The sequence below is a fragment of the Varroa jacobsoni genome, unplaced genomic scaffold (genome assembly GCF_002532875.2).
Source record: "Varroa jacobsoni isolate VJ856 unplaced genomic scaffold, vjacob_1.0 scaffold_1066, whole genome shotgun sequence".
Lineage (NCBI taxonomy): Eukaryota > Metazoa > Arthropoda > Arachnida > Mesostigmata > Varroidae > Varroa > Varroa jacobsoni.
Genome location: NW_019213968.1, coordinates 127,385 through 153,301, shown reverse-complemented (window position 1 = coordinate 153,301; position 25,917 = coordinate 127,385). Strand labels below are relative to the sequence as shown.

At 43.2% G+C, this 25,917-nt stretch overlaps 1 protein-coding gene across 1 annotated transcript in view; it reads left to right on the top strand.

The window, feature by feature from the left end:
* Nucleotides 1–25,917, top strand: part of LOC111266248 (cell adhesion molecule Dscam1) — a gene marked incomplete at its 5' end in the record, with an annotated part of 45,010 nt that overhangs the window by 2,453 nt on the left and 16,640 nt on the right. The window contains 12 exon segments of the mRNA XM_022843574.2: nucleotides 3,851–4,042; nucleotides 5,607–5,803; nucleotides 6,085–6,295; nucleotides 9,182–9,346; nucleotides 13,332–13,437; nucleotides 13,586–13,887; nucleotides 15,624–15,844; nucleotides 16,358–16,589; nucleotides 19,453–19,613; nucleotides 21,235–21,388; nucleotides 21,635–21,742; nucleotides 21,941–22,132. Of these exon segments, the coding sequence (XP_022699309.1) occupies nucleotides 3,851–4,042; nucleotides 5,607–5,803; nucleotides 6,085–6,295; nucleotides 9,182–9,346; nucleotides 13,332–13,437; nucleotides 13,586–13,887; nucleotides 15,624–15,844; nucleotides 16,358–16,589; nucleotides 19,453–19,613; nucleotides 21,235–21,388; nucleotides 21,635–21,742; nucleotides 21,941–22,132 (2,241 nt within the window).

Below are 25,917 nucleotides of genomic sequence, written 5' to 3'. Positions count from 1 at the left end.
ACAGTAGTCCGCTTGACTCCCATGGGGGCGGTCGAAGTGTTAGATTGGATCGAAAGCGTTCACGCTGGGGGCGGCGTTCACGCTGGGGTTCAGCATGGGAGCAATGATAGCGAAAACGTTTGGAAGATTGCAAACGATGGCTAAACGAGGAGGGACTGCCGCTGCTTGTGCTGCTCTCCCTCATAAAAGCGGAGCAGCGACTGCAACGAGAGAAAACGGTTTGTAAAGAGTGAGGCAGCGCTGATAGTGGCCGATCGTTGCGGGTTTGCTCGCTTAATGTTCGAAAGTCGTCGCCGCGGCGTTATCTCTATTCAAGAGAATGCGAACAGCTTAGAAAGACCGATTTACGTGAGGTGTCGGGGATGGTTATGTTTCCTTTTACTACGTTAATATGCCTTCGATGAAGACAAGCGCTGCCATGCCTTCTAAAAACCGGCCTCTCTATGCCGGGATTGGCGGCCTCAGTGCATTTCGCAGTATTCATGTTCATATTATATATATAGCAGTGTGATACGTACGCACGAAGTGCTGCTGGCTTTTGCGCTTTGTTCGCTTGCTGGTTCACCCCATAAAAGAGCTCACCATCGTGGCAATCATCTCCGTCTTTACATTTTTCAATCAAAACGAGCAGGACGACCCTCTTAGTACTTTTAGGAGCTTCGCCATTAGTTTCCCTAATTCTGGGGCGCTACTATAGACAATAGTATCAACCCGAACCATCTTTTCGACGCTCCAAATAAAGACCATTACTAAGACGGCTGAATCTCCCGTATGTTTTTCTTGTACAGAAAGATTGAGATACATCCGGACTGCGGCAAAAGGCTACAGTCTCATAGTTGTGATAGCGACTCAGACGACGGTGTCTTCTTAAAATCCGCCCTATGAAGCGGATCATCCTGAAGGTTTGCTGCGCTCCTGTTTGTAACTGGCTTTTGATTTTGCCTACTCGGGCCAGCGATAGGAAGTCTATATCGTATGTGATTTTCTTGATTGAACAAATTGTGACCAACGCTCTATAGGATGTACGTTCCCGAACCTATAATGGGTAACCATTGGCAAGGGGTATGCGTCACTGAAAATCCGCGGGCGTTAAGGCGCGTAAAGGGGCGCTCCTTTCGTCTCAACCCCATCGGAAGGCGTAGGTGCATATATATACGCAGAAAAAAAGTGAACAAAATAGCGACTGGCTGTTAGACGCTTGAACGAAATCGTGTCAGGAAAATGTACTCTCCGTGCAGGACATTATATCTATCAATAACGTAGTGCAGGAACCGGCAGCTATCGTGATGCTTTCTGTGTCTTTTGCGAGTTTCGATGAGATATGAATGGTTCCAGCTGGCTCTTTTGTAGCAAGTATTCTAAACGATGAACATGCTAAATATGTGTCTTTGTATCCATAGTGATCACATATCATTCGGACTACTATTTGTAACGTTGAAAAGCCATTGTCAGATGGCTTCATCTGTGCCCTATAGGCACCTAGTAAAATGAGACATGCATTAAACCTGCATCTCTGCGGCTGAACCGGATGTGAAAGATATCAGTGATTGTGTGCACTCATAAACTTCGTAAAAAACATTTATATGAGAAACGTAAAACGTGTGCACATAAGGATCAACATCGACGATGTTAAGCCAAATTAGCTAAGACGAGATCTTCTTGGGTTCCGATCGGAATAGCGGTGTTTATTACAGCTTTAGTATCAAACTAAATAGAAACTGAATCGTATGTTGTTAATAACTATCCCGCCTCTACTATTTCATGAGGACCTTCCAAAAATATTGCGAAAAATTTGCCCGCAAAATATATATTTGCCCCATTACCAATAAGCAAACGTGTGCACGACTTTTTTAAATAGTATTCTGAATACTGCCAGTTTCATTGTAAGTTTGCCACTTATCAGGACAAAATACCTCCAACAAAAGTAAATACTCGAGGTCGGAATTTTCTCTGTCAACCTTATCGCAGACAAAAAGGCATATCATACATAATAACGATTCTGTTATTCCAGTCCACAGCAGTTAGCCGATCACTTCAGAGCTGTAGAACTTTACGTTTTCATTTCGATAAAAGGGTCTCAAATTTAGACACGCCAAAGGATATTACTGCGTTTTTCGTTGTTACTACGCAGAACTAAGACGGCTTATTGATCTGCTCTATTTTCTTGAAGGCGTCGCTGTCCACGTCAGTCGCTATAGAAAATCTTTCTCTTGACCTCATTGTAGGGAGTGACGCAGACCGACAGAGTTGTAGTGGTCCACTGGGCTAAGCGAATTGTTTCTTAAGGCAAATGAATTTTTAGCGGGAACAAACTTAAAACGGTACTGAAAGATTCATAAGACTTCTTGTGTTCAATGTTAAAAATATACGGTGAAGATGAGGTTAATTTCTGGCTTATATATAGGGTAATGTTCGCAACTGCCCATTGAACGTTTAAGAAACCATATTTTTGGTTAAGATAGGTCAGCAGCCAATGCGGATTCCATATATAAGCTCTTTTTGCAAATATTATGTTATGATCTAACAAGACTAGCTACGCCAGTCGTACTGTCGAAATAAAAGTACGACGTAATGCTTCCGAAGGGCGGAAGCACTACGTCATCCTTCATTTATTACGTCTTCCGGAAATACACATCAACAGACCCTTATTGAATCACCTGTTTGGTGACTGTAATTAAAGCTGTAAATTGCATATAATTACGTTTGCATAATTTACACAAATGTTCCACTGCCAGATAGGTTTGAATGAAGATCATCTTGACAATTTGACACCTCATGGAAAAAGGTTTGTTAAGTTCTTTTGGCGTTGAACTGTCCCACGACGATGTACTTGGCTCCGGTTGTACCTTGTACGGCTAAACTATGAAACATTTACTGGCATATTATGGTATAATATTTATAATACCATTCTTTGCAACTGTTGGTACGCGTGCTTCTGCAGTGGAACACAAAACAAATCGCTTCCGGCAGCTCTCAGTTTTTAGTAGAAGCGACGCCAGTCAAGGCCATTTATCATTATAACGAGAAAGCTGGCCGGTTATACTTGTGTTTTAAAAGTCGAATGAAATGCGATAGGCCTAAAATGCCTTTTTGCAGTTTTACCAGTTCGTGCCGAGTATATGAGTTTCAATTTGCTCCAAGGTGCTGACCAGTACTAAAGTTAATGACACACACAAAACCAAATATACGGTAGGACTCGACGAAGGTCAGCCTATTTCGTTACTGTTTCATTAAACAGACCCAGTTTAAAGTAAATATAGCTGATGATTTTCGAATACAAACGAATGTGGTCCCCTCAGATAAAATTATTTGATGCTTTTGTCAGTTATAACTTACGTGGTACTGCATGAGTTCGATTCAAGTAGATTGGGTACATCAATGGGGAGATCAATCCTCTTACCATTCATTAGCCAAAATAGACTATAGCAATACAGGATGATCCGAACGTACCCCATCGGGTAATGTACTGTTGTAGTTTTTCGTAGAGTACACGATCTTAATTGGACACATATTCAAATTAATGCAGCAGATCTTGCGCTTCTATGATAATAATGTAACGTTTTATCGTTGTATGGGCTCATATGGCAATTAGTGGTATGATATTGTGGTGGAGCTTGAAATCGATTCAACAAACAGTCAATAGACATTTAGGAATAGGAAGCTGACGTTCGATGGGCCTCATTGGTACCGCCTGCTTGAAGAATTACTTTCATCATTTTAGTGTGGCTTACGAATTGTCGTTAGGGTAAATATATCGTTACATATTTACCTAGTTGAAAATTTAATTCAATTAAAAAAGGAGTCATAAAGTATTCAGGTAACAATACGCTTTTGCATTTTTCGCGAGCAGGACAACCGGTATCGTTGGTTACGTGGCGCAAGGACTCGCAACAACTGCTAGCCGATGGCCGTATCCAACTGCTGGATTCAGATCGAGTCTTACGGATACAGTCGATAAGGCGTGAAGACGCGGGTATTTATCAATGCTTCGCTGAAAACGATCGAGACGCGGCCCAAGCAGTAGCATTGCTTCGCCTTGATGGTTAGTAAACGGCCAAACTATTCATTATGACTAAATTACGTTCGATATTTTGAAGTATAAGAAGCTAGAGAAAGTGATTACTGCAGGTCTATTCATTATCCACGTGGGTTAACGATGAGGCTTGTAAATAGGAGAACGCAACTCTTTGTCACTCAGTGACAAAGAGTTGCGTTTGTCTAATATTTTCTGTTGGCAATGGCACTTAGAACTTGCATATTCCACATACGAACCGTATCCAACGCTGATAATATAGACACTGGCTGTCCAGCATACACGATACTACGACAAAGAACATTGCGGCCTATTGCTAACGGTAAATGGCAATTATGTGTCTACCGATGTAGGAACAAAAGCAAGTACATAGTCTATGATAAAATTTGATATCGTAGTAAGTGTGCTTCGTACTAAACGATAGACAGTAAAACACTCAGGGTCTTAAGCGTTCAGCACATTCATCGATAGTACTGGACATGCGTATGTAGCCCCATCCTTAATGCCACTAAGGACGTCGCCGGCAATTGTTAACTGCTTTGCTGTGGCAGCCACTTGGAGTTCTCATTGTTGTTGTGTTGTCCGATTTTCCCGCTTTTGCCGTGTAAACTATCCTTCCCAACCGCCGTGCGTTATTGTTGTCGTCGTCACCGCATGGCCTGGTAAATGCCTTTGGCGAGCTGCCAGATGTCGATGAAAGAAAGGTCGTCTGCGGCAGCAAAATCAGCAGTGGCTTGGTTGACGCTAGCATTGTGATGTGCAGCTTGCGTCTGTCCAATCGTTGGCTTGCAACTGTCGACCGAACCGCGAGAAATGGTTATATTGGACGCGCCTATTTCAATAGCGCCTCGGTCGCCACTGTACCGAACATTGTCAACGAGAAGGAAATATAGGAACAACAGCGCATGGTCCTAACCGGCTTCTCTTACCAATTGAGGCAAATAGCCTTAAAAGTCAGAACGGTATATGGGTACACAGGAAATCAGCACCATCGTCTTCGGGTGAATCCTCAAAGCAGTGGAGACAACCGGTACGATCATTGACGCTAGCAGTAGTCATTATTTGACCCTAGCCGTTCGAACGACTTGCAGGCAAGGAACTCATGCCCTTAACCATTGCCCTGCTTCTTCTCCTCTCCGGTAGAAAGGACCTTGGACATGTGCTGCGGCTTCTTTTTACCGGTCGCATGCCGCTTTGATGGTATCAAGGCGCGTGGTAGAAAGGAATAAGAAGAATAGAGGCAAGCCTTCCAGCAGCTCAGCTCTTCGTCGTGATCTGTAAAGATACGGGTGATGGGCGTTCTTCTTAGCTTATTTGAATAATGTTCCACAATAATATATATAAACGGTGCGGTGCGAATTAGCTTGTTGTGCTCACTATAGATGCAAGCTAGCAAGCATATTAGAATTACGTCGTCAACTGACAATAGTAATTCTGTGGGTAGTTTTCGTCGTTTAGATTGACAATGGTAAACATTTTGGGTGTCAATGGCGCCGCAAAAGATGTCTAAGGGTAATTACAAGTTTCTTTTGAAGTTTCCATGCATTTATCTAATTTTTTAAATGTGCTGCAGATATGAGCCCAACAATGGTCGAAGGCTTCGAGGAAAAGTTTGTGATGCCAGGAGATACGTTTGAGCTCCGATGCAAAGCAAAAGGAAGCCCTCTTCCCGAGGTTTCGTGGAGAATAGATGGTGATCACCTATACAAGAGTGAGCGGCATAAAATATCCTCGAGGCAAAATGCACACGAGACAGAAGCTGTATTGCAGGTATTATTTGCAGGCTTAAATAATTGTTCTCACTTCTTGAAGTATGAGTTTCGAGAAACAAAAGGCTCCAGTCTAAGGATACACCAGCTAAACCTAAAGCGATTTAAGTTAGAACAATGTTTCTCTTTAAGGCAGTGGTTAGTGTCGTAATGTGGAAAAGGACACCTGCTTACTGCCTCAAATATACGATCCAAAGATCTTTAATTAGGGTTTCTAAACCAAAAGAGAATATAGACTGTGATATTTTTACCGTTTTTAACAATACAATGTTTTTTATATAGGTGGCAGACGCACGAGTTGAGGACAGCGGCGAATACACGTGTGTAGCCTCAAACGATATTGGTACTGCAGTGGAACATTCAGCTCGCGTCAATATCGAGGGCGAAGCATTTGTCCGACCGATGAGGAATGCTTCTGTCGTATCAGGCACCGATCTTGCTATCAAGTGTCCCTACGGCGGATATCCAGTTGGACCCATCACGTGGCTAAAAAGCTAGTATCCCCTGTTTACTCAATGTTTTCTAAAAAGAACTGTCTTGCTTATTTGGAGAAGTTGTTCTTTCTGTACTGCTATTGAATAAGACCAGATGTGACTGTAGGTATTAAAGCCTCCTGGGTAAATCGTTCCTTGGCTATCCGGCGCTAATAAATTAGTATCAAGTTCGATGGGTCAACCTTAGTGCGTTGCTTCATGTAAAGAAAACGTGTTTTCTGTTTTGGAAAGTTACCGAAACGACCCGATTTTCGCGAGTTAAATACACACCATCTCTGCTCGAGAAAATACTAATGCGACGGACAGCTATGATAGTTCCATCGGCCTACTTTCTTTGTGGTGCTCCGGTTGTCCGGTAGCTACCCGTCAAAAAAGAAAGCGTTCTACATTCAGTGCAATGTATGCAACAGAATAGCACGTTGCATAATAGTCTATTAACGCTGCCCCAATGTGCAGGAATACTAACAAGTGCATGTACCCAGGGCATTCTCAAAAATAGCATTTGCCATTGGCGCTAGATTGTATGCTAGAATGTGGAGCTATGCCATAAGTTAGTCCCACGTTACAGGTACACTGATTTATTGAGTGCCCACGTAGTAGAGTCAATTTATTGAAAGAATTAGCATTAATAGGTGTAGTAATTCATCGCTGTCTTTAGAACAAAATTACTTCGAAATTTTTCTTTCTTCACGGTTGGAGGTCGTGAAGCAGCTGTATATACCAGTCCTTCGCTTTATACCACCTACAAGTCTATGAAGCTAGCGAAATGCTGAATTCAGTTGTCGAGGATGCCAATGTAAAATTTTTTCTATATATTCGACAAATTGGAAAGGTTAATTATTTTTATAGTAAAACGTGCTCGTAATGGCAATTGTTGCCCACAACAACAATTTGGCTCACGCCTACGTAAAAATGTACCACACGTACTTGAGGATGTCTAGGAATAATACAGGAATAATAAGCCAGATTGGGTTCTATATATAATGTAGCACATTTCGATGTTGCTGTGCGTGCCTGTTTAAGCATGGGTGTTGGGGCTAATTTGATAAGCCTAGGGAGGGGTGGCCTTCGGATAGTCAACGCGGCCGTTCTGCTCAGTAAGATTCAGCGTTTTTGCAGGGGCAAATGAAGAATCCCATGCACATATTTCCCTTTGACTTTTTTGAATTTATATTAATGGGAATCCCTCCTGCTGAGATAGCTATTATCGACTGGAATTACCGATATCTTTGAAAACATTCATCGCTCTATTTTTGCCTCGATCAAGGAGCGCTTCACCCTATTGAATGCTCAAAAAATTCGACACTTCCTATTAGATCAAGCCATGCATAATATATACGTATCTAACGATCCTCTGCGCTTCACCATAAAAGTCCGCTTTCCCATGATGTCGTTGGTTGATCGTTAACCTTCTGCGTTTGAAGGAATTAGCAACAAACAAATATAACTCGATTCCTCTGAAGATTCGAGATTCATACCCAACTAAATAGCACGGAAATGACGATTTGACACATGATTCCATGTGTACAGTTGTTTCGTATTTACAATAGATCTTCTCCTATAACTTTTATCTTTGACAAACATCCAGAGGCAGTTTCGATGAATCATGATGATAAATGCTACTCCTGTCTGTCGTTCTGACGTTTACGACGTTCAGTGACTTGTGATCGGTTAATTTCAATGAAGCTCTGCGGGCCTAATGGTCACATGATAGGCTCGCGGACTCCAAACCAGGCGAAAACATTAAAATTGTATTCTCCTAACGATATACGAAGCGTGATATGTGAATATTTAATTATCATTCTTTTTTAGAACTTTGTCACACTCGTCGATTGGGCCTGTTGTACGTATTTCGTCTGAAAAACGTAATTAAGATGTCGTACGTAGGAAATGATGCTAGCCCTTTGTTGTGTGAACCAGTTAAGCATCGCTTATCGAGAGGTCGCCGCCCGACGTTAGCCAACAAAAGACAGCAGCTAAGATTGTATCGTATGAAAAGTTCTCCAAATCATGGCCAGATACAATATTTTCAGCTCTATTCTGACCGCATGAATGCCCGCGCATGAAATAGAAATTTACGTGAAATCATTGCGTTTTTTTTTGTCCCTTCACAATATTGCGTTTTGAAAATATGTATGTTATATTGATTTTACTACTACTTTTTTCATTCGTAGATGACTAAATGTCGCATAAGAAACCTACATTGTATACACATTGCTCAAAGAACATTTGTAGCCGGTGTCGAACTTTTTCTTCCTTTCAAAAAGTTCTCCTCAAGGCTCTCAAAAGGCCCTGCCAGATGAACTGAAGATATTTTCCGATCTATGTAAATAATCGAAATCATTTTATAGTGAAGCCTACTAGAAAGAAAGCATAGATATAACATGAAATGCAGCTTCGCTCCTGCCTAACAATCCGATAGAATATTAACCGGAAAGTTCCGCCTTAATACGGGAACGGTAGCTTTGCTCTTCCGGCAAGATTTTGCCACGAGCTACCACAATTTATCCTTCAACCAATTGGATTATTATGACAGATTAGACTGACGAAACGTTACTGAAGAATCAGTCTATATATAGATGCAGGCACGCTATTATGTCCTCAGGAATATTTACCAGCTATACTTTCTAAGCTGGAATGCTTTCCGTTGATTGAAGACACCCGGCCCTGCCAACTAGATAGTAATTAGCTTGAGCCATTTGTTTAAGAAGCAACGAAAGCGAAAAATATTACGATTTAAATACTTTGCCTTTATTTTATATGGAGTTGAAAATCCTTTTCGGGTCTATTGAGCATATAAGTTCTATAGCTAGAGTATTGATAGTTATAGTGTCGGAACCGTGTTGTGTTTCGAAATGAAGTAAAACTATGGGTTTCTTTCACAGGCGGCATGGTGCTACCAGTCAACTATCGCCAATCAGTCGACAACAAAGGCGTGCTCCATGTTCGCCAAACTCATAAACCCAACGATGAAGGAGAATACACTTGCACAATTCAAGGTGGGCGGGATCGAGATTCATCCACCGCTACTACATACATTTCTGTAGTTGGTGCGTATTTTCAGGCATTGTTTTTCACTGGCCTAGTTCTCATAAAGCAATGCGAACCGTGTCATACTTTTTTCGTTTGTTTACAGTATTATTTTAATTAAGTTTATTTTTTAATTAAATTAATTAATTATATTATATAATTCATAGAAAATATTCGTCGCGAACACACCCGGTGCTTCGTCGTTCGTGCCTACTTTCTTTAGAAAAAAAACAACCTAGCATGTTAATCAGTTCCTTAACATTTTCAAAGGCTGACGCATTGGCCTAACATAGTTGCTCCACAGAAGTCTCTGTATGCGTGTAGAGATCTTTGTTTTTCTATAGTAATAGCGCAGCACATATAACTGTAGCGAGCTTGCTTTATGGAAAGTAATGTGCGGGGCGCGAAAGCCGACGGATCGAGGCTCCAGGGCGGGTCCGTAAAGGGCAAAGGAACGAATACCGGGCTAACGCCGTTTTCGGTATTGAGAATATCAGAAGACATCACGTGGGAAAGGGCTGCCTGTCTCCTCTTCGATAGCCACGAGTCGGCGGCGCTAGTAGTGGCAACCCAATCGGTTGTAAAGCCAGCCCAAAAAAGAACAAAATTCGCTCGCCGATCTTCTCTTTCTTTCTCTCTTCCCCCTCTCACCTCGTCCCCCGGCTTCAGCCGGGCTGCTTCGTCCTACCGAGCCAAGCTGGCTTTCCTGCCCCTTCTTTTCGTCGTTGCCTCTGGCCCCTTTTTCTCTCTTTTTTGGCTGTTTTTTGTATATCTTCGTTCGCTCCTTCGCCTTCTTTTTCTAAGTCGTTGGTCTTTTCCTTCGTTTGAACTAAGAGAGCGCAGCAACTCTCTCCTCCCCGCCTAAACGCAGTAGTAGTGGTCGAGAAGAGGGCCTCGGACGGGACAAATGGCACCCATACATGCCATAGCCCCAACAGCAGCTAGCGAGTTACCTACTGAAAGGGCTTCGTCCTTAGTTTTGCTGCTACTGCTGCTGCTGCTGCTGCTGCTGCTGCTGTTTCCGATGATGATGACGACAACGACGATGCACTTTCCTTAGATTCGTTGCTTGGGTATGGTTGATGCTATACGACTGTAAAGACGCTAGCACTATAGCGCGGTGTTGTCTGCCCGCGCAGAAGGCGGCGTACGTTGGCTTTTTCAAGTCTTCGGCATTGTAAGATGAACACGGAAAACCCGCAGCCGTCACAGCTAGGAGCTACCGCTGCCGGGGGGTAGGAGGGCGGCTGCTGCTATGGGACGATTGGACGTGTCGTCCGCCCTTGCCGCATTTGTACAGCATGCTCCATATCCAGTTCACCCTAAAAATCCCCCATAGGGCCATCTTTCACTACTACTGTTCAGAACTCCCAATACCCGCGTCCTACATGCTCTCGAAGGCCGATTCGAGACTGACTCGGCCAGGCTGCCGACGAATGAACTCGATGGAGATCTATTTGAAATTCTGAACGGGTTGTCGCCCTGGCCTTTGATGCTGCCACGCGACTACCGTTGCCGTTACCCATTGTGCTATGTTCGTTCTATATATGTGGCAGCGTATCAAATCAAAAACAAACCCCCCATTATCTAACGGCGACCTAACTATGTTGGTGTAGGATGCGATTACTGATACAGTTATTTAGTCTTCCTTTTCGGTATGCCAGATATTGCCTTTCATGGTTGGCTACGAGGATATATAGTGTTACACAAAGCTTTAGATGGCGGTGGGCTTTACATCGCATACTACCCAGATCAATTCTGATGGGTGACGCACGACGGGGGCGTTGAGAATAAAGATGAAAAAAAGGTCTATTGGCACTGTCTCCTACCTATATGTAGAGCTCTCGCTCGTTGATTCTGTTACCACATTAATGCGGCTGTCTGTGGGGAACTGCAGCATCTGAGTCAAGTAATGATGCAGTGAAGAATGATGCCGTATGTACATATGGGATATGTGGATACGCCACTAATAAGAATATAGGTCAATGTCAGGATGAAGAGGCAAGCACGAGAAAAAAACGAGCTGCTACTTTGGGTGTTGCCTGCATCTTGAAGATCAGAAAACACCAAACACCAGTTTAGATGTTCCCTCCGTTTCTCAGTCCGTATTGGCCGGCACTCGGCCGCTCAGCCAGAGGCAAGACGCACCAGCAGCGACTCTCAAGTTGCTATTGCTACGTCTTCACAGCGCCACTCAGTGGCACGCATAGTGTGGCATGGGGCAAAGCAAGATCGGCCGACGGAGAGCATCAATCTGAATAGAAAATGTTCAGGCTTGTTTCCTGGCCTTTTTCCATATCCCGATTTTCCACTTGCATCTGTCTCTGAAGCTCCGATAATAAAAAAAACTGCTGCTTTTACCGGCAGCCACCTCCAGTAGCTAGCTCACACGATCCGGGTGGGGGTTTACCTTGCGCTGTCCTTCGACGTCGCGTATGTCCGCCTGCTTGTCTGTCTTTGGCTTAACCCTCGTTCCAAATTCCGCTGCTACCGCTTCCGTTTGCTTCATTCTCAGCGGTTCGCCGAAGTTCTTCCCGTTTTTTTCGTCTTCACCTCGTTCGTTACCACTGCAGCGTAACTCAGCTGTAAGTCGGTTACCAGCCTGCCGCCGGTACGCAGACAGCGGACGTGAAAACGAACGAACGGGCTAACGAAGGAAAACCACCGTCTGCATCGCCGGAGGCAACTTTGCTGGCTCTTTGTCGCTCTCATGTTCTCTCGTTGCTCCTTAGCTTCGCTCACTTCTATTTATCGCTCCACTCTCGGCCATGATGCGCGAAACGCACTATGGCCTAAATGTAATGCTTGTCCGGTTTAAAAAATAGTTAAAATGACACCATTAGAGTACTGCTGTTGCGGAGTACAGCAGTATAAGCTGACTGACTGCCTTTGGGACAGTCGGCCTTCCGGCTTTTCCCACTCAGTCGAGCAAGCAAACAAGCAACGGTCCAAGGCCACCGGCACGACTGCTGATAGCAATAGTAAAGGCAGCGTCAAAAAAGTATCCATAGGACACGCAGCATTTCCTACTGACAAATTTCAGCCTATTTTTCCGACCGACCAACAAATTAAGGAAACTTACGGTATGGGGGTTGAAGAGGATGGAGGCACAACGAAAAGCGATGAAAGCGGTACCGTCTCTTCTCGCTGGTGCCTTTGCTGCTACTGCTGCTCCACTGTTTTGCAGAAATTTGTTCGCGGCAGCACTAGGAGGACGCGACCCAGAAGATCGCCTTTGCTCTAAGTATTGATTCTTGCCAGGACCAATTTAACTTTAGGAGTAAACGCAGCAGAGCCCTGCTGTGATTTACAACGAAATCTGGGCTTCGTTTTTCCAAGAAATGTTTGTGTCCAGATCTTGTAAGCGTGTGAGGGAAAACACGTATTCGCATGGGTAAATTTCTACTGAAGATGCCTAGAATCGTCGTACCTAATAGCTCTTTCTATATGTCGACTACTGTAAGGTTAGTCATGTGTATCTTAAAACGATTATCTAATGTTTAGTCGTGTCGATCACGCACAGCGGACTTGGTGTTGTTTCTGATGTACCTGGGCATGCTTGAGCTAACGCGGCACGTGTCACTATTGTCATATGTGGGCCTTCTGAACACGATGTCGAAAGCAATGAAAAATTAAATAATCAAGTTGTATATGATAGTTGGCTGATGATTCGTCATTTAGTGTTTATAGATAGATTATTAAGTGATATCAGCAAGTTGAAAGGCAGCAAAGCTATAAAATCGTATAGCTTTAGGTAAACATACCGTCTTATTTCGTTGATAATGTTGCTTCTAATTTCTAACTGCTTAAATGTTAGATAATTGATACGGTAGTTTTCCATTATGTAAGTTTCTTTGAAGGTAGCCCTTAGCAACGGGTGATAAAAAAAGAAGTACACACGAGCACAGAATGCAACCATTGTCTCAGATCGTGCGTTTTATCCTCGTGACGGGTCAAGTCGCATACAGATTCGTACATCTTTTAAGTGCCTTCAATTCATTTCAGTGGCTCCCCAAATCGATGACCATTTCTTCCCTGACATCATTAAAGTGGAGGAAGGGACTCGTTCGAGGCTAATGTGTTCCGTCTCCAAAGGGGATCCTCCATTACGGTACGTACGACCGTACGACAATTACTGATAAGTACTACCTTAGAATCTAACTTGTACAGCTACTAAATATGACGTTAATAAAATAATGAGCCTCTTCCAGGGAGGCTTTTTGTTTGGTGCTTCGCTATAATAGTAATCTCTTTGGCAGATTTCGCTGGTTGAAAAATGGACTGCAGATGCGCAACAACGCTGATCGCCAAATCGAGTCCAACGAAGATTCTTCTATCATTAAGTTTCAACGAGTTAAATTCTCGGATAAAGGAATGTATACCTGTTTTGTAAGCAACGATGCTGCCTCCGTTAGTAGAACAGTGGAACTTATTGTCTCCGTTGCGCCACGGTGGAAGGTCGAACCACGAAATGCCTCCGCAGTTATCGGCCAAAGCGCGATCCTTCATTGTTCATGCGATGGGTTTCCTGCGCCTAGCGTAACTTGGAAAAAAGGAGTGGGTAAGTAGGCTGTAGTTCCGAGAAAGAGGGCCTAATTATAAAGTTCAACAAATTATCAGTATACGTTCAGCAGCAGAACAGATTATATAGAGGGTGGCGGTAAGATGATCGTAAAAACATATTTGGGGCATATTCTTTCATCGCCCTTCAACTTTTTGAATTAATCTCTGTTATCCCATGGACACCCTGTACAAAGGGAGAAGGGGAAACAGTTTGATAACAATATAGGTAAACTGTACGGGGGGGGGGGGGGCAGACGAAGGAAGTAGTATTACAGTTTGCCTGATTAGCATAAAACAAGATTTTCGCCTTAATGGTTGGATTACAATATCAACAGTCTTTTGCTGAACAAAACACTCTGCCGGGTGAAGATCCAGGTTTGTATGCAGATATTATAGGCTGGACAAGACCTGATCAGTTTGACAGTTGCAGCTCATGAAAAGCCAATGGTTATAGAGTAATTGGCTAGAAGAAGCAGAAGAAGAAGAAGAAGGCTAAAGTATAGCAAGGTGTTTTAGGATAGACATTTCATTACAAAGAAATATAGTCCTGAATAAGATAAAGCTAGGTGGGTGAAAGCTTGATGTTCTTCGTTGAAGGTTAGTCACTCATTTATCAAAGTATTGAACAAAGAAGGACCCAAAGACTGTTTGAGAGATGAGCGCGAAACTGCAGATTCGTAATATTACTACCGCACATTATTTTGCGAAGCGTGTGAGGTGCTTAGATTAATTGTAACCATAATAAAAATCGGACAATTGAACATTTTTTTCGTCTTGCGTGAATTAGGTGAATATGGTCACTAAGGAAATACGAGATAAGCGTATAATTCATCGTAAAATACATAATGCGATATCGATTGTAAGGGTAGCAGAGACTCATTTAGAGAGAACTGGAAATTGTTTTACAAATACGCCTCAAATGAAATTAAATTGAAATTGGGCCAAGCCAAAACCAATGCTGAGAGCAAATGCCGTTTTCTGGGCCCCACCTTCCTTCCTGCCGTCTTTTGATGTTGTTGGTGAATTCGATGTGAAGGCTAACAACAACAGCAGCATAAGCTGCGTTTCCGTTGCCCCTCGCCGTGCCCCGTTCCCCCCACGGCCTCCGAAACGCAGATTCCTGTGATTCGTTAGGCAGTCAGTCGATCAGTCGGAAACATGGCTAAAATCAGTTTACCTGAAGTTCCTACTGCATCAACCCTTCCAGTGTTGTCATTCCCTCCACACGCTACGTTCTCGTGCATCGCTCACGCTCCTCATTTTTTATCTCCGTTACCCATCACTAAAACAAAGGAGGGACTTCCTATCACTTAAATTTCTCCCTTTGAGTCTCTTTTTTTGTTCCACTTATTTAGAAATTGTGTTATCCACTACTTCCTACTTCATGAGTGGGCTAGATTGTCTTCCCGCTGACTCTTCATTAAAACAGCTCCCTTTCCCCCATCTTAAACAGCTTACCCCGTTTTAATTAATTCGTTTTTTTTTTTTTATTAGTTCATTATCAGCGTTTTCTTATTGTCACTGCTATAGCTATTATGATGATTTATTTTTACTCTATTTTTCATATGGTCTTCCATTGAGGCCCATAAATTCATCGAACGCGAGCCACTAACGATAAGGCATATTCGGTAGAGATGCCGCAGCTTAACGTGCTTCCTGTACCAACGTCATTAATAATAAGTTCTAAGCTCAAATGAATAAGCGTTAAAGATTTCTTTAACTTTCAATTTGTAGGCGTTGAACCGCGGAATTTCAGCTACATTCACTACAATTTTCGTAATCACCACTTGATAAATGGCTCTCTGCTTATTCGCGAATTAGAGGAGGCTGACCAAGGGTATTACTTGTGTGAAGCTCACAACGGTATCGGAGCAGGTATATCAAAACTCGTGTATCTGACCGTACACGTCCCTCCGCACTTTGATACGAAGCATCGATCGTACAACGTGGCAAAGGTTCGTACCCATTAACTACCTTTTCAGATAGTATCTCTAAACAAAGCTTTACTGTGATTGTGACTCTAGCGTAGACTCCGTCATACGCGACGTCTATTCAAAGACTGCTGTTCGTAATCAGCAAATGATCGAGGAAAAGACGTTCATACTGAAACGTTTTTCCCTTACAAATGTTCGCCGCTAACACAATGATACATTGACAACCGCGACAGCCGTAGCGATCGTTTCTATTTTGTGCGATCTTGAATATAATTACTGCCTCCGTAGACATAGTTGTAAGTTAACCGTCTGACTAGATGACAAGTTTTACTTTAAAACGTGTTAGGAGCGTTGTTGCTGCTAGACTTTAAACCTATGAACATTATTGTAGTCTGGACAATGCGTTTGGCATTGGTAGTATCTAGTGAGCGTACGAGTGAATAAACAGTAATAATATATTTGTTTCATTATAATAAGACTAGTAATAACTTTTCCAGAATCTCTAATTTCTTTTGTTCGTTTCATGTTGCATAGGGACAAGGGGTAACCCTCGAATGTGCTGCTTCCGGCGATCGGCCAATGCATTATGTGTGGGAGAAGAACCAGGCGGCAGCTCTTAACGAGTCGCGTTACGTTGTGGAAACAAAAGAGACGAAAAGCGCGTTGTTTATTAGTGCAGCGAGCAGAGAGGACTCGGCCATGTTCTCCTGCCGTGCGCATAACAACTATGGACAGGAAACAGCGCTTATACAGCTCGTCGTACAAGGTAGCTCCTCTATTGCTGTGACATCCTTGGCCGCTTAGCTTCGAACGATGGAAAAATCGGTAATACAGGCGTCGGCAAAGGGACGAATCATTTCTTGCGCAGAAACGTATTAGAGAACAAACTAAGAGTTTGCTTTTTTTAGAGCTTAATAATAAAATAGCGCCACGATAACAAAATCTATTATAGTGTGTACGCCGGCAGTACTACATAATCCGACGAATTTGAACGTCAGTGAGCTAATGTCGTTGCTGTCTTGGTGACGACCTACAAGCCGCTCTTACGTTGCGTGTAGACACGCGAAAAAAAAATGTCGGACGTCTCCTATAACGACACCATGGATGACCCCGTTAATCCTTTGACAATATGCCACTGAGCGGTTATCGTTGCCCATTAGGAGGGGTGTTAGGTGTCATCGTGCATATGGTTGGTGGATGTGAGCCTGGGGAATTGGTCGGCGGCGATGATGACGACGGCCGAAGCCGGACTGATATTCCACATTGCTTCCTATTTCTCCTTCCCTGTTCTGCTAAAAGTGTTTGCCGGGTCGGCGTTCCATGTTCCCATGTTGCCACTGCCCGATGTTTCGACGTTTCAGTGCCTGTCGTTAGAACAGAGAGCAGGTGTGCGTGCATGATCAACTCCGGGGTCATCGTCGGGAAAAGTTAATGCACTTTTCATTAGCCAAACAGTCAGCCACCTTGGCTTACAGGGTCTAGCGTTCATGCTTCCCATCTTCACGCCTTTGAGCGGACTCTGGGGAGAGGGACCAGATCAGTTGCCGGCCGTTAGGTCGGGCGTGTTCACCTCTTCATGCATTTCGGAAAGAGCGCCTGCTAGAGGCTGAAAAGGACGAGTACAGAATAATTTCAGCGGCAGAAGCGTCGCCCGCATGTACGGGTATGAACTGCCAACAGTGCCTGCTATCCATTGGATCCAACGATGGAGTAGCTGGATGCTGGCACACAAACACACCGTAATGCAACGAGAGGAAGAGGTCTGGTTTATATATGCACGCATCTAATAGGAGGTCCGGGGTACCCACAGCAGGGTTGGCCTGCACGTGGTTAGAGAGCGCAGGACAGGAGAACGTCTCAATGTCGCATTTGCACACAGGGCGGTTCCAGACTGCAACGACTGCTGTGCGTCTTCCTGCTGTATGTGACCGGTAACTTCATACCTCGTTCCGTGGTGGCGAGTTCCCGATGTCAGCAGTTATCAGCGGCTCCTAAGAGTATATAGCGCAAAAGGAGCAGCTGGGTCTGTTAATGGTTATTTCCCGAAGCGTTTCGCTGTAGGAGGGTGCCATATTTTGGAAAGTATGGCCCGCACACGGACCAAAAGCAGGCGAAAGGTTATAGTCAGCTCTGCTGATGTGAAGGGCCGGACTGTCTGTCAAGCGTAAGAGCTTAGTTGTAGCTAATGGATAATCCTTGTGTGCATCGATTCAACAAAACTCTGCTCGAGGCTGAGACACTGACTGTTGACCTGTTTTCGGAACTACTTGCAAAATGCTTGTAAAGCTTTCCCATCCACTGCATTCCCAATTCTTCATTTGCGTTGTTTTGTTTGACCGATGAGTGTTTCGTCATAACGGTTGGCAGCATTCATCACTTTATTGCCGGCGTTCATAGCGAACTACACTAACGAGACACGCGAGCGCCTGGCTGAAACGGTTCTATGCAGGCCAATGTACGCCGGTGATAGATTGAGGGTGTGATGTAAACATAGATTACATCCGAAGTCAAGTGATCGACAATCAAGTAAAAGTTCGGTTTACTTGTTGTCAGCGCCTGCACAACTGCCTAAAAGGTTTCAAGATTAAAAAAAGGTCGTTAGTAGTCTGCATCCCTTGCACATAGCCCGAAAATACTATCTAGTTTCCTATTGAGCATGACTAGTAATAACTGTTTATAATGTAATTTATATTATTGAACCCGTTGCGATAAAATCTAACGGAAACCACAGTTATCCAAGGCAAATTGCACATATATTGCACACATAACACTATTTTTAAATAGCTTTAACTTCATAATATCAGTAGTCCTTTTCACTTAAGCATAGATGTTTCTCTTATATTACATTAATTATCTTATATATAGTGTGAACTTAACAAATTAAAAATAAATATGTCGAATGCTACGCCATCTTATCTGGCTACAACTTTAACATCCACGACCTTTGGGTATATTTATTGGCTTTTTGCTTTATCTTCCAGTCCTGATTTCTAGATTGCTAGTTACAATTTAGTTTAAGTTTTCACGAACAGAAGTACTAAGATTTAATCCGCACAGTTCACTTGTAAGTAACATCGTTATTTATTAATAATTCGGTGGATCCGATTCAACTTTTATCATTAAAGTATTCACGTGTGTAACAATAGCTTCCTTAGTCCCAGGTAAGTAAACCATTTACAAAAAGCCTTGAAGGCATAGCTTCTTCTGGGAAGTGCTTTTGAGGAACCTCAACAGTTACGTAGCTCTATCACACTTTAGCTTAGCAGGCAACGTATTTACCTGATAATCTTAGGGACGTCTTGTGATTTCGATTCGAACCCGGGCATCGACAGACTTCGTTTCGTGGTAGGAACCAACCGTCTAATGGAATGCTAAACAGCAATACCGGACGTAAAACTTGAAACCCAGGGCTGTGACGACTTTGATTTTCGAACGAGTGCTTTCCGAGTATTTTACGTGGACCACCATAACATGCAGTCTCATTAAATAAAACTACTGGATACGAGCCACAGCGAAGCGACCAGCTGCCATAACGTATAAATCTATCTAGAAAATATAATTATGCCTGTGTAAGGCAACCAGCGAAGGTAATAAAAGAAGTAACGTCAACTTACCAAAACGTTTTACAGAACCGCCGGGAGCTCCGACAAGCTTGCTTGTCCGTAACCAAACTTCACGGACCGCAGATCTACACTGGCAAATTCCGTACAACGGGAATTCTGTAATAACACGCTACATCATCGAGTATAAACTAAAAAAGGACACATGGCCAGAAGGACCTTCAACAAAGGTATTGTTCGATCCGTTCTCGATTAGGGTAAATGTTTTTGAAGATAAGCACTATTACTGGCAGCACTTGTATATAGTGCTAATGCTGTGCCGTCTAAGTAGTGCATGTATTATATCAGATTAGACAATTATATAATACATCTATACGAGTGTAGCAAAAATTCGACTTAAAGATATCCTCCATAGGTAAAAGCATTAGGTAAATTGCCGGTTCAAGTAATGAGAAATTTGCCGCCAAATTCTTTGAATAGTCGAGGTCAGACTGAACTTCAGTGACATTAAGTTGAAACCTAAGTGTCACCGCTGTACGTTTCTGGACATCAAGAAAAAACATTTGCAACAAAGCGTTACCAAAACATGAACGTATTTATTACTATATTGTCAGGAGCTATTTAGTAAGTTGAAAAACTTGAACCATGTAAGTTGGGACCACAATATTGTAATATGTGTTTTGCTTTATTGTCTACATATTGGAGCCAACGCCCAAGACAACGGTGTACTTGTGATTTGTATTATTATACCTGATCTCGTTATTGATAGTAAAGTAGAATACGGAAAATATGAAAGCAATTGAAATGACAATTTGGATCTTAATCTGGAGCATACAGTGGTTAAAGCTATTGCTCGATTATGTTTTCCTCAATCCACGCCGTTACCGAAGCGTGGCAATGAGGTAGTGTTTTGTTGTTCAGTAAATCTATTGGGTGCTACCGATTACCATGCCACACATCCATGGGCCGCCTCAGAAATTCGAGATATCTGCTAGCATTGGGCATTTTTTTTCAGGTACTATCTCGTAATTATGAGCACCAGTTTACGGTCGAATCGCATCGACATAACTTTCTTTCCTATTGTACGCCATCCCTTCACCTCAGCCTTTTGCACTGAGAGACACAACCTACCCAGTGTCTCGCATATGGCCATGGTGTGCCCTAATCAGGTTTTTTGCTAATAATAATATTGCCCTTAGAGTAAAGCCGATCTGTTTCTGGATTAGGAATCAGTTTGTTGCTTTCTTCATTTTTCTTTATCTTCAGTGCTTTTGCTGCGGTTTCATAGTACATGCTGAAGCATATGACGTATCCGATACTGAACTGATAGCGAAAGCATTGTGCGTGCTGTGTTTTTTTAAAAATTTCCGAAATCGCGCAAACTTGTTCTTCCGTTTAAGGCCGTCAAGTGTAGTGACCTCTTTTAATATTTTTAACCTCCGAATTTCCGTTCATCTCACCAATAATGACCTGTTGCTTTGCTGGGAATCGCCTTTTCCAGTGTTGACTTCAATCTTTGATGGCTTTCGCCAGCGCGAAATAGAGTCAATCACTGGATTTTGATTTTTAGATCATTAAACGATCTTTAAACTTGTTATCATCAGCTGTTCTCAACCATATTAAAGTTGTACACAAAAGGTGCACCATGTAAATATATACCAAATGTTGTCTGCTATTGGTACGTAATTAAAGCTCAATGGCTCCGGATCATGCATATCTATTGAACATAGGGTTCAACCTGAGAATCAAAATACTAATTGAATGAGGTACTGGTGTAAAATAAGCAATAGCTTTTCCATTACTAAATACTTATGTCCAAGGGGATGCTTTTCCGGTTGATGGTCTGAATAGGTACACAAAGTAGTGGTTGCTGGCGGTGACAACCATCAGACGAGGTTAAGTAATCTGCAACCTGTCACCCATTACGAGATTCGTATGAGTGCCGTCAACGCCCTAGGTAACGGGCCACACAGTACAACCGCTGCCCTCGCAACAAGCGAAGAGGGTATGTCTGCACATTATTGGACATTGTAAAGAGTACTACCCAGTCTATTCTTACATGCTTTCAATATAGCCGTATACGTGCGTAACGCCTAAATCAATATTCGAGAATCGGCTTGAATACTTTCAAAAAAATTCCGCTAAGCTTGCCAGTATTTATTATTTATATGATAGCGGCACTAGAGGCTTGGTATTCGTTGAAGCAAAGTATTAGATAAATATATTTAAAGATGTGTAATTTTAATTTCAGCTCCGAGTGCTGCACCGTCTAGCGTGAGCGTCCATACAACAGGTTCCCAATCCTTAAAGGTGTCTTGGAAAGCGCCCCCAAAGGAGCAACAAAACGGGGTCATCAAAGGTTAGGAAGATCGTGATTGATAACGCAGTGTGACTGTTTCCCTTCTGTATTAAGCAACAAACTTATATTTGGGTTCATACTTCCTATAGTAATGTCCACCCTCGGCAAGCTCGTTTTTGTTAAGGTCTTTAAAGTTCGAAACCAGAGTATTCGATATGAAGCAATATCTAATGGTTAATGTCATGATGACGTCTATAGGCTACCGGGTGGGATATCGTATTGCGTACACAGAAGGCAGCTATTCGTTCAAGCAGGTCGAGCCTCCCGTTGATACAACCTACCTCACAAACCTGCAACGAATGACGAAATACGCAATTGTTGTCCAAGCTTATAACAGAGCTGGTGCAGGCCCTGCCTCAGATGAAGTTATTGCTGCAACCTTAGAAACATGTAAGCGACAGGTCTTCTTCTACCTAGATGAATTACTAGTCCGACTTCTTTATAATATCTCAAGATAGATGCGCTAGATAGATGATGGATGTTTCTAAGTAAGTACAAGTAAGTACCACATTTAACCTGAATTAGAAAAAAAAACAGTTTTTGTTTTAATGTGTAAGGGAGTTAGGTGTCGCTGTTTTTCCTATAGCATCTGAGCCAAAGCCCAGACTAAAATTCTATGCGTCAGTTGATGGCGGTAACAGTCCAGCCGTGCTACTACCGTTGTTCCGTGTAGCTGGCATTCTTACTATTATGTTAAACGAGTGGTGTTCTCGCTTTTACAGCAAGTGGTGGTGAAACGGTCGATTGGAAGCAGAACGTTTCTCATTGACGGGCACTTGGCGGCAGCCTGTTTCCCTGCAGATAACGATAAGACGCGCGACTAGCTTGTTCGTTCGGCGAGCGGTTGTTCTCGCGGTTTACTCTTTTTTCCTGCCCTCGGTCTCAGTTGCTTTCATCATTTAGAGGCGATATATTGTCCTTGTCCTTTCACTTTTCTGTCTCTACTCTCGTTACTTTCAGAGCAGCAGCGGCGGCCGCCGGCGCGCGAGCTCGCTAGCCTGAAAGGGCCGAAGGGAAACGAAAAAACAGAACAGTTTAAGGTGAAGTATTGAAAGTGGGAGCCAATGGGATCTAGCACCCCAGGGGTCCAAAGCGGGTAAGGGAACATTAGGTTGTCGTTCGATGCGCGCCGGTGCGTCTGTCGGTATAGGGGCTTTTTCTTGATTCTAATGACTGTTCAGTGGTCCTTGGTGGTGAGGTCATTTCCTTTGCTGATGCTGCCGCTGCCGCAGATGCTGTGACCCCGTCTCCATCGCATTTGTGATTGCCGCTACTGAAGCCATCGTCCTCCTTCATTTTGCTCGGCTTCCGGATCTCGCTTCTACTCCTCTGAATGGGTTTCCTTGTACAGGAATGGAGTCGAGACAAGGCTGAAATAAGAAGAGAACTAAAGGGAGGCAAGCAAGAGAAAAATAGAGAGAGACAGAGTGAGAGCGCACGAGAGAAAGAAGAAAAACAAAGTGGAGACTTTTGCTTCCTTTCTTCTTTCCATTGTCTCCAATAGCTCTTCGTCCCTTAGTCACTAAGTCCAAAGACGATTCCAACATCTCACTTCTATATTCTGCAATCTCAGGACGTTTGCTCTTCGGGCATTAACCATTGTTTTTGCTTTTGCCCGGAGTTGAACTTAACCCGAAAACCGTATTGGAATACCTTTCTTCTATTGTTTTAACGCTTTCTTTTTGTGTCGTGAAAGCCGCCTACTGCGCAAATCAGTGCCAGACACTTACAGCGTCCCAGCCAGTCGAGCGTCTTAGTCAGTTGGTAAATAGAGCGAATGTGGAATACACCATCATGCAAGGCATGCCACCTATGAAGTGTAGATTATTTTGTCTTATTTACCCTAACGCAGCTGCACACTTAGCCAAGTCTATCGTCCAGACTGGCCCATTTTGAATTTATCGCTTAGGGAGCTGCATTTTTGACAAAAATTGTCTTTGTACACCTTCTTCCGCATCGCATTATATAAATTTTATTATTTACCACATAAATTATCCGCAGATAATATACATGCCCTCTTTTTTTCCAAACATTTCTCCAAATTTATTCTACGATTGCGTAACTCTAGTTAATTACATAACGAAGTAGAATTAGCTGCGTATCGTTTCTCGTCATTCCAAACAAAACAAAACAATTCTAAGACCTTCATTTTGGGTGTTCTGCACGCATTCATATTGTGAATCTAAATAGCCATAGAACAAATGTGTGTTGATAAGGTGTAAAGCTGTACATTGTTTTCTATATCAGCAATACGCATTATAGCCTCATGTCATTGTCTAGCCTTGTCAGCTGCAGGAAATGGAAAAACCAGGCCAAATATTAAAGTCCATAAATACAAAATCGAAAACCTTTTGGTTTTCGAAATTTTTTTCGAAATCCAGTAAGGAAGTACACATTTGCAGGTTGAGAAGAACGAAACAACCAAGGCCGTACCAAAGTGTAGTAAAACTGTTAGCATTAAGAAGCACATAACGACCGTATACATAGTATAAGTCAGTTTATTCAAGTGTTTGCAAGATACATTGCTTTGCGCCTCTCAGCCACAATGAAATTAAGAGCTTAGGATATACTTGGCCGGTGCAAAAAAATATTGCTAGAAACTGCATTGAGAATACCTAGCGGTTTAGGCCCTGGTTCTCATAACACCCTAGTATGAACCGAACGATAGGAACCTGCGTAGTTTAACGTGTTTGCCTTAGCGAAAGATGAGTCAAAATAGATGTCACACTTTCTTTTACTTAATCGTAACGTACTACCCCTTGCTCATTCGTGCACTCGGCCTAGACTCGGGCGAACGAATACTAAAATGGACCAGAATGTGATGAACGCAATCATTTCTTTAAAACAAATAAGAAAGCAAAGTCTAGAGTAACATCTATATATATACACCTGCGCTTGTATTGTATTACGTGACACGAACGTGTGACTGAAAAGTAAAGAAGATTATTGAAAAGTTGTAATCATCCTTAGCGCTCACTTTGAGCGAACTCGTTCGGGACTCAACTGAACTATCCACGCGAGTATGGGTGTTAAGTGTGGAATCGACCACCACTTACACGCTGCCTATTATTAGTTCAACCTGTAGTGAATTCTCCGTTCTTCTTCTTTTTTCATAACTATGTGGGAATGCCGAACATACGCGCACGTACGAAACGGAATGAAGGAAACGATAAGAGCTCTACTGACACACAAGAACGCTAAATTGGCAGACAACTGCCACGACCAAGCAAGCAAAGATCCATCGACTTGACTTAGCCTCTCCCAGTGCTGTGGCTCCTTCTGCTGCTAAAAAACGTGAAAGGTAAAAGCGACCTTAATGCGGTGAAGGCGGAGGCAAGCGGACAGCCCGACAGCGAGATGGTCGCCCTAAGGAACTCAACGCCATTGAGATCTGCCTTTCTCTTTCCACTCGTAACTAGCCGGCCAGTTTGTCTACGGATGTTTGCAACTCGCACCGTCAGCGCCATTGCCACAAGCAGCGGTAGTGACCGACCGTCCACGACTACTGCAAGCAGATTCACTAGCCGCCTGCCACTATTAGTCGTAGTAACGGCGGCATAAGCTGACGGCAGTGGCGCGATCAGCGGCAAGAAGCGCAATGAGCCGTGTAATTCCAGACTTAAGCATTATCCTTCTTTTTCCTTCTCGTCCGCATCGGCGTTAGGAGCCGCAGATCTTTTCCTTTTATTCCAATGACCCTTGCCGGCATCCGCAGCCAGCGACCAAGCCATCTCGTTCTTCCACCAGTCGTCGCATCTCCCAACAACCGAACGGTCCATCCAGCGTAAAAAGAAGATCAGTAATGTAGTAGCGCTAGTAGTGGCTCTTGCCTCGCTACTATTACCACTCGTAGTGCTTGCTGCGGCTGCGATTACTGCTGCGACTGGCTTCCGTCCCAGGCAGCCATTCAATCTAGCTCATTCGAGTCGACCCTTGCCGCCGATACTGATGTACTCTGACAGATATCATCTGCTCCTAGGGGCAGCCCCAGAGAGCTTTACTTTTTTCTATGTCCTATCCCGTTCGTCTGGTCGCGTCTTTAAGCGGTAGCATTAGGCAATGCGTACAGCTAATATTGCTTTTACAACGACTACCGTCGAGACAAGACTACACAAAGAATGGACAGAACTAGATGTTAACTCTATGAGGGGCGTGATAAAGGCAAATGCTCCTTA